At 26.2% G+C, this 8,793-nt stretch overlaps 1 protein-coding gene across 1 annotated transcript; it reads left to right on the plus strand.

The window, feature by feature from the left end:
* The first annotated feature begins 6,179 nt into the window (after nucleotides 1-6,179).
* On the plus strand, nucleotides 6,180-7,871 carry LOC145839165 (TBCC domain-containing protein 1-like). The gene has a single exon (XM_082946774.1). The coding sequence runs from the start codon at nucleotides 6,180-6,182 to the stop codon at nucleotides 7,869-7,871; it is 1,692 nt and encodes a 563-aa protein (XP_082802900.1).
* Nucleotides 7,872-8,793: the final 922 nt, after the last annotated feature.

Genomic DNA, 8,793 nt, shown 5'->3' on the forward strand with positions numbered 1-8,793 from the left:
TTTTATAATTTACTGATCAAACAAACGCATATTATATTACTTGAATATTATGTAATAAATACAATAAAGACTGCAAAAAGTTCAACTTTTTCCGTTTATTTTTGTAGGTTAACAAAGTTTGATAAACTATCAAAAGTTGAAAAATGTTGATGTAGCTAATATTTAAAAATGTGTTTACAAATAGTTCTGACTACCAACTAAAATAAAACTAATCTTTATTAAAGTTGTTACATAGTTACACTTTTATGTTGTTAGTTAGTATTGTTATATTGTTAACTATTATTGTACAGGAATAAGTAGTTGAAAAAATAGTAGCTAAAAATGTCTTAGATACAAACTATAGTGGTATTCGATGGCTTAAAAACCTTTTTAGGAGAATGTTGAAATAACATTTTACCTCTAATCATACCTTTTTTTTAAATTCAATCTAAAACTTTTTTTCTTTTAGATAAAATAAAACATCAATACTCAAAAAATAAATAATTAAAATATGACTTTCGATACTTAAATTTCATTAGAACAGTTTTTATTTAAAAAAGAAGAAAAGAAAACGACTTATTTTCTATTTAACATAAATAATATATTAACTGCGAGCCTTTAAGGTTAAAGATCGTGTAGAAAGATTAAATAGAATTATATTATTGCATTTAAAACACATGTGAAATAGGATTAGCGAATTTAAACTTTATAAGTTTTTATAGTTAAAAATTTTGAGTATTATAAATTTTTAAAAACTGTAAAAATTTAGTCGAAACATAATGCAAACGGCATTATAAAATTTCAACCTTAAAAAATTATCAAGAAATCTTTAAAAGATAACTAGAAAGTTTTTTTGAACTGCTTATAATGTTTTTATACAAACTTTTTAGTTTAATGTTTTTCTTAAAAAACTTACAAATTAATGGAGCTTCACACTTTTTAAATTTAAACCAAGAGTTTTTTGACATTTATTTCTCTCTATTTGTCGGATGTGAGTTTCGATCTTAAAATCTGCTAACAAAAACTTATTTCAATCTGGAATACTACTTTTTTTAAATAAAAAAACTTAACTAGTTATTTTTTCATACAATGTACTTTATACTTCTTTTTACTTTTTACTAGCTACGAAAAATACTGTGGTAAACCTTTGCTAACTTAATGTTTCCTGTTCAGTATATATAAAGTTTAAAAACTTTTAAAGAAAGACAAAGAGAGCTTTAAATTTAAAAACAAAAAGTATATGTTTAAGGCATCGTTTTTTGTGATTATTTATTTTACAAACACTACATATACTACCATAAGTTATGCATATAAAGTAAATTGCAGTTTTCTTTCACTAATAAACCACTATGATACTATAAAAACGTTTAAATACACGAGTTTTCTAAGTTAAGAAGAAAATATAAACGTTATTAACTTGTAGCCACTTAAGTCGATAGATCATTTATTGGAAAAAATATTTAAGTTATAAACAAGCATATGAACTAAAATAAAATCTGTTTTTAATAGTTTCACTTGAAAAAGACTCAAAACTGTTTATACAATACTTTTGTATTAGAGTAACCAGAATAACAAAGCACTCTTAGAAATTTATGTAAGTCTGAAAACAAAATTAAGATCAAACAACTTTTTTATTAACTACGAAGACTTAAATTTTAAAATAGTTAGTTATGGGTTTTAAGAATTCTAGATATTTAAAAAAGGCTTTTACATTTATTTCAAAATTCATACTTTTATAAAACTTTTAACAATGTTTAATGACATTTTTATGCTTTTAACAATAGTTTAATCTTACCCACACTATTTAACAGCAACTTGAGTTTTATAAATTACCTGATTTTTTGTCGTAAGTTTTTTAAATTTCTTAAAATAAACGTTTGTACTAAAAAATTTTTGAACAGCACTACTGAAAAATTTAGTTTATTTAACACAACCATTATTCAACGTTTTTATTTTGTTTATAAAACTTTGAATTTCGTATATGTACAGATATAGCCTCAAGCTTTTAAACTGAATAAAAGCCATTGGTATGTTTCTTGGTGTTTAAATATAGATTTTATCTGCGATTTTCAGTTTTTCATATGATGACAGACAGATTTCAAAAGCTTTATTTTTAATAAAACTATAGAAAAATAAATCTACTACCATTTACAGAATGCAACGTTTAAAAATTGCGCGTTCATTTCTAAATTTTGTTGTGGTAACAATCAAAACAACTTTTTACTATCTCTTTCAATCTCTATAGCTTTTGTGACTATCAAACATTTTTTCAATCTTCGTTTTGAAAAACAATTTAAAAATAGTAAGAAAAAACAATATTTGGGCCCATTTTTTCTTTAAATCTTTACTTAACTTATAATCATATAATCTTTTGCTATTTAAAATTTTTTTCTCAATTTACAACTAAAAACATTAACTTCTTGTGTACACCTTCTTTAAGTTAGTTTATAATGGGAATAAATAAAGTAACTTTTTTCAACTAGCGCAAACAAATACTAATAGCAAAATAAATAGTTTTTATGACTTAAACAGAAAACAATTACTCGGTTAATTTATGCATAAGGTTTAAATAAAAATACAAACTACAAATTTTTATTGTGAGAAATATTAATTTTATTTTTTAAGAAATAAATTGTTTACTTGTTTTTCCAGACTTCTACTAATAAGTTTCAGTACAACATTTGAAAAATATATTTTTTTATCTAGTCCAATGAAAATCTTCAGTTTAAAAAAGTATGTACAACGGTCGTTCGATTTAAATACTTTAATAAGGTACTTAAGTATCATTCAGTAAAAGTTTAAAGTTTTTGTGTTACTAAATTTCCTTATAGGCTATGTAATTTAATGTTTTAGTACACTTTACTAGTAAACCTTTTTAATTGTATTTAGAAACTATACTTTTTAATTATTATAAAGTAGTTATTTTATTTCTTGAGAATTTATTAAAAATAAGCTACTTAAAACTACAATACTATTTTGAAACAAATTTATTACTAGTTACAGAAAGTTATATGAATCTTAATTTTATAACAATTGAAACGCTAAAAGAATTTTTAATAAGTTAATACACTTTGAAAAATATTTAATAATTTATATATCATTCAAACCAGACTCAAAATACCAAGTTATGTAAATTAGATCAATAACCATGAAAACTAATTTGAAATGTGATTTTTTTTATTGTCAGACTATTCTTTCTTCTTTTCAAACCTAAAAAAATCCATAAAACTAAATAAACTAAATGTGCTCCGTATAGCCTATCAATACGATTTTTTATTAGCCAACTAGTATCGATTGGTTAAAAGGTAAGGTTTTTTATAACTCATAACAAAAATACACATTATCTTTCGTACTAGAAGTGTTTGTCGTTGCTTTATTATCAAAATATGTAAGGTTTCTTAAAAGTAGCTACAATCAATTATGAAATATCAGGATTGTAAGGTAAATTTTTGTCGATCTAAATGTAACGATAACAACTATCAAAATTTTCTTTTAAACTAACATCTGATTGCCTGAACAAGGTTATTTATAACGAGATATTAGTATAAAGACTAAGAAATCTTTGTATATAACCATAGCTGAAAAATAAGTAATACTTTTTGTTGTTGATATTTTATACTGAAGTTTAATAATTAAATGTGTTGCTTTTGTTAGTTGATGAAATTTCCTTAATAAATAATTATCTCAAACGACTATAGCATAAACTAAAATTCTCAAACAAATCAACATTATATCTAAATACTAGTTAGCTATACTTACTCAGCTACAGTACAACATTTTTTTAATGGTAGAAGTTTTTTTTTTAGTTTTAAGAATAACTTTTTTATTACAAATTTAAGAAATACAAAAATGTGACGCTACTTAATATAGCCAATTAAACCTTTTGTATAAAACTATTTGAGTTAGCAAACTACATTTTGCTAACTATTTAAAGCTATAAAAAGTAAAAAAGTCTGAACTTAAACAATTAAAAAACATTTAATAAACAAAATGACAAAATTCAAAGTTTATCTAATAAAGTTTTGAATTAAAAGAACTGGGTTTAAAAACCAAGACAAATTAGTTCGCTGTTATTCATAGTTACTAGCTCATTTTTGTCTATATCAAGGGTCGTTAGCCTTTTATAAAACCAGGCTAATTTCCTTAGAAAGACTGCTCGCGGGTCACTATATTAAAAAAATGTCATCTGTGGGCCGAAGCTATTTTGAACAATTATAGTTAAATTATCAACACGAATGCAATTTTAAAATAAAAGTGTAATCAGACATGCAATATTAAAGCAGAAGTAACTACTAATCATGAAGCTAGTTGTAAGTTTTTATAACATTAAATTTTTTCTACCATTTAACAAAGTATGTTTTTAGGTTAAAAGTACAACGCACGTGGTAAGTTTTGTTTACTTAAGAGAGTCTTTTTAAAACTAATAATTTCAACTTGTATAAGTTGAAAACGTAAGAGCATTAAATCCTACGCTAATGTTCTTCATGTTATAAAATATACATAGATATTTTCTTTTTTTTTTTCAATGTAGCTTGTGATAGTGAGTTTAAAAATCTTATTCCGACGCAAGTTCCGCAAAAAAACTACGTTTCAGTTTTAAAATGACACATTATTAAACTAAATAATTTTATCTTTAAATTATTTGAACTATCAACAGTACATTTGACCAATCAATGCTACAGTATAGATTCACAAATTCATGCAACTAAATCGTTAATTTTATAAAATTAGTTTGATCATGCATTGTGTATTTTAAAGTTCCATGATAGCAACGTTTTTTTTTTTACTGTAACTTTGAAATAAACTTTATTTGATTTTAACAAGTTAGAAAGTTTTATTAAAAGTGAATTAAGATATTGTTAGTTTAGATATCCTTATTGAGCTTTAGATTTTACTTACAGTTGGTATCCTGTTATTTTGTTTTATTTTTAACAAAACTACTTAGACAAACGACAATTTAATCTAATTAGTTTGAAATTAGTAAATTTCAATCACTTTGTCTAAAAGTGTACAAGCATTAATGTTTGTTTTGAAATATAATTTTTTCTACTTTAAAAGGCTTTATAGACTGTATCTATATTACTCATATCATATGTGATGTGCTTTATTTTATTGTTTAAATTATAAATATTATCAAGCAGATATTTTATTACAGTGTAGGTAAATAACAAAAACGTTTTTTATTTTTTTTGTTACTGCTGAATTTGAATTGAAAAAAATTTCACGCGTACTTTTTGTGAAAACATAATTTAATATAAACAACTCGTTGTTAGATTACATACTATCCGAATTCCGATTATACAACAAACTTTTTGTTTTATTTAAGCTTAAAATAAATAAAGTTAACAACTGGTTTGTAGCTCGATAACAGAAATGTTTTTTTTTGCATTTATTGTTCATTAAACGACAAAAAAAAGCGCTCAAAATATTTGGTTCTAAGACCAGGTCCACGAAAAATCCTTTCGGTTATTGAGTCTTGTCGCACACTACGAAATACGGAACGGATACCTTTTGATGTCTTTACATTAGGTCCTTTGACCAATATATTTTAGCGTTGAAATTTTTATAGTGTTAAAAAAACTAAAATAAGATTTAAACAGTTACAAATATTTCAAACTCTTACTGATTTATGTTACTAAGTATTTATACGATAACTTACTTATACAAATCTTTATTATTCATTAAAATTAACTAAAGTTGTATAATTTTTTTTATTTAACTTCTAATATTCTAAGATTATATTTAAAAATTTTATTTCAAAACAATTGAATAAATTATTTTTATCAGTAATTTATTATCTCTTTTTTAAAGTGAAATGTTGTTTTAAACAAAAAATCTTAAAATATTGAATTATTCTCGTTATTAATAAGTTGATGTATTTAATTATTGTCTTACAGGATATACATTTGAAATTTTTTATTTAATGAAGATGCTTTAATTTATTTTAAACATCTAAAATGATACTTTTATAATACTTGTTGTAGTTTATTATTTGCGTCAAAAGTGCGAATGATTCCAAGTTCATCAACGAAGACAAAAATAAATTCTGAGTTATTTCAAAATCACTCATAATCTAATATGGTCTCTAACAGTTTAGTTTCAAATCTCTTCAAAAAGTGATGCTTAGTTAAAGCTTTTAAAGTGATTATATTGATAGTAAGCAAAACCATTGCACAGAACTAAATTGTTAAATTTTTGACATGAGCTCAATTCAACTGTGGTTAAAACCAGAAATAGTGCTGCATGGGGTGGTATGTGCTCACCCCAAGCTAAATTTTTCCTACCTCAAAAAAGTTTTGGCCTATGCAAAGAGCAAAAGTGACGATGGAGGTTACCCCTACTTGTCATGGCCAATTTGGAAGCACATGGCTGTGAACAAAATGCTTTTGTCTGAAGAATTGGCATGGGCTTATTTCAATTTGTTCTACACTCTCACAGATAAAGACAGGTCACACTGGCTTCAACTTTCTGAGTACCAGCAAAGCTGTTTTGAAAATGGTAGACCTGAAACTTACAAAAACAAAATGAAGGTTTCAACCCTTCAGTTTTTAGTGTTTTTATATATACAGCAAGCTTGCAAACTAACTAAGAGAAAATCTATGCTTGGTGAAGACTGGCCAGGAAAATCTCCCAGAAGTAGAACAAAACAAGATAGGGATTCCAAGCTTTCTAATGACAGACAATACTTGGACTTTGTCTTAAGTTATGTTGGTCAATTACTTGATATTTTATCAGAGTCTAAAATAAACAGCGAAAACAGCAAACTTACAACAGAAGTGATTAAAGCATTAAGTCCTTTCATACTTGGAAGAATCATTGGCCAATCAAATGTTTTGAAACTTCATGAAATTGCCAAAAAAGACTTGTGCAAAGCTGATAATGGGTACTGTAGAGAAACCAATACATTTTTGAAATCTGAATTTTTAAGTTGGCTTGTCAAAAACTTAGTCCACAACCCCTGCGACGTGCAATCCTGCATTGAAAAGGGTCATAAGCTAAAATGGGTCCAACCTGACTTAAACAACTCTAAAAACAACAAGCACAAAATATGTTACAACCCCAGCCTTGGTTTTGGGTGCAGCAAAACGGTTGCATTCCACAACGTGCAGGATAACACAGTGGCCCAGCAGTGCAGCATTCTCAGAAGAAGCAACGTCATGTTTGACAATTGCCACAAGTCTTTTTTCTACATCCTCAGCCCTTTAAAGTGTGTCAGCATTGAGTGTTGCACAGACACCACTTTTGTGTTTGGACCTGTTGGAACCTCCATTAAAATTTTAGACTGCAAGAACATCACAATAATTGCCCCTTGCAGGTTGTGCATTATATGTGATTCAGTCAATGTAACTTTACATTTGAGCACCCCGAACCAGCCTGTGGTTGTACAGGACAACCTAAATGAAAAGATGAAGTCCACAATAACTTTAGGGCCTTACAACACCTTTTACTCAAACTTGGGGTCCCACCTGGTCGACGCCGGCCTGTCCATTTCTCCTGACACAAACCAGTGGAACAACGCGGCTGTGGTTGGGGTAGATTCTAAAAACATCAGAAAAACAGAAGGGGCAAGTGAGGAAAGTGTTGAAAAGAATTTCAAACTCATGCCAGTTGAGGACTTTTACCTTTTTTCAATTCCTTTCAAATCCAAAAAGTGTGACAATGAGGACATGATTGAGACAACAGAGATTCCGTGGAAGTTGCCAACAGTTTATGAGAAAGAAGTCAAAAGAAAACAAACTGCAATCACAAAGTGGAAGAAAGCGTTCAAAGAACTAAAGTTGAGCAAAGATCAAAGGAAAATGTTTCAGGAAATGATAGAGTCAAAGTTTGATGACTGGGTTTCCAAAACTGGTAATAAAAAGCATTTAGATGCACTTAGAGTAAAACACTAATAAAGTATTTTATTTGAGCTTGATTTTTAATGTGTTGTAAAATACAAGGTTTCTGATCAGTTAAATAACATACCTTGCAATAGTTATTGTTTACTTAAACTCAAAATTTAGTATATCATATGTAGCAGAACAAAAGATATCAGTTTTGTACTTTTTATTAAACCACTGTTTTTTAGTACACTTCATATACAAACAAGTGAAAATAAAGCTTTTTTTTTTTTTTCTTACCTTGATGGTGGTTTGAACTGTTTAGTTTGTTATGTTTAATTTTTAGATTTGTGAACAAACTGCATTTATGATTTAATTATATATTTATTTAAACTAATGAACTTTAATTATATTTTTCCAATCAACACTGTAATTATTTTTATCTATGAACTATATATGGCTATGTGCTTTTTTTTACCTTTAATGTTAAATATTCTTGGATTTAGAATTTTGTTAGTTTTAAACATCCCAAGTTAACTTAATGTGCTAAATATGTTTTACTTTTTTTAAAAATGCACTGTGACATGTTATTTATTTTAAAGTACCTTTTAAAACTTAAGAGTACAAGAAATAATAGTACAAATAGCTGAATGACGTGACATATACTTATGAGCTCTATATTAGTAGTTGTTTCAGTTTGTAGTTAAAAATTTCAACATTTAAAAAGCTGCAATTTGAACATTTTGTACTCAAGTTTTAGAAGAAGATATTTGTAACAAAGTTACTTAAGATTTTTCTAAATAAGTTATTACACAAAATATGAATAAGTAAACAATACTTCTTTGATAATGTTTTTGTAAATTATAAATTATTTTATGTATTCTGATACTTTTTTAATACTATTTATATATTAATATATTTATTTGTTTGATCTATTATAAACAACCTAAATTATGCAATTTATTATATGTTTAAATTTTTACTTGATTAATTC

Source organism: Thalia democratica, chromosome 6, assembly GCF_965202585.1.
Source record: "Thalia democratica chromosome 6, ktThaDemo2.hap1.1, whole genome shotgun sequence".
Classification (NCBI taxonomy): domain Eukaryota; kingdom Metazoa; phylum Chordata; class Thaliacea; order Salpida; family Salpidae; genus Thalia; species Thalia democratica.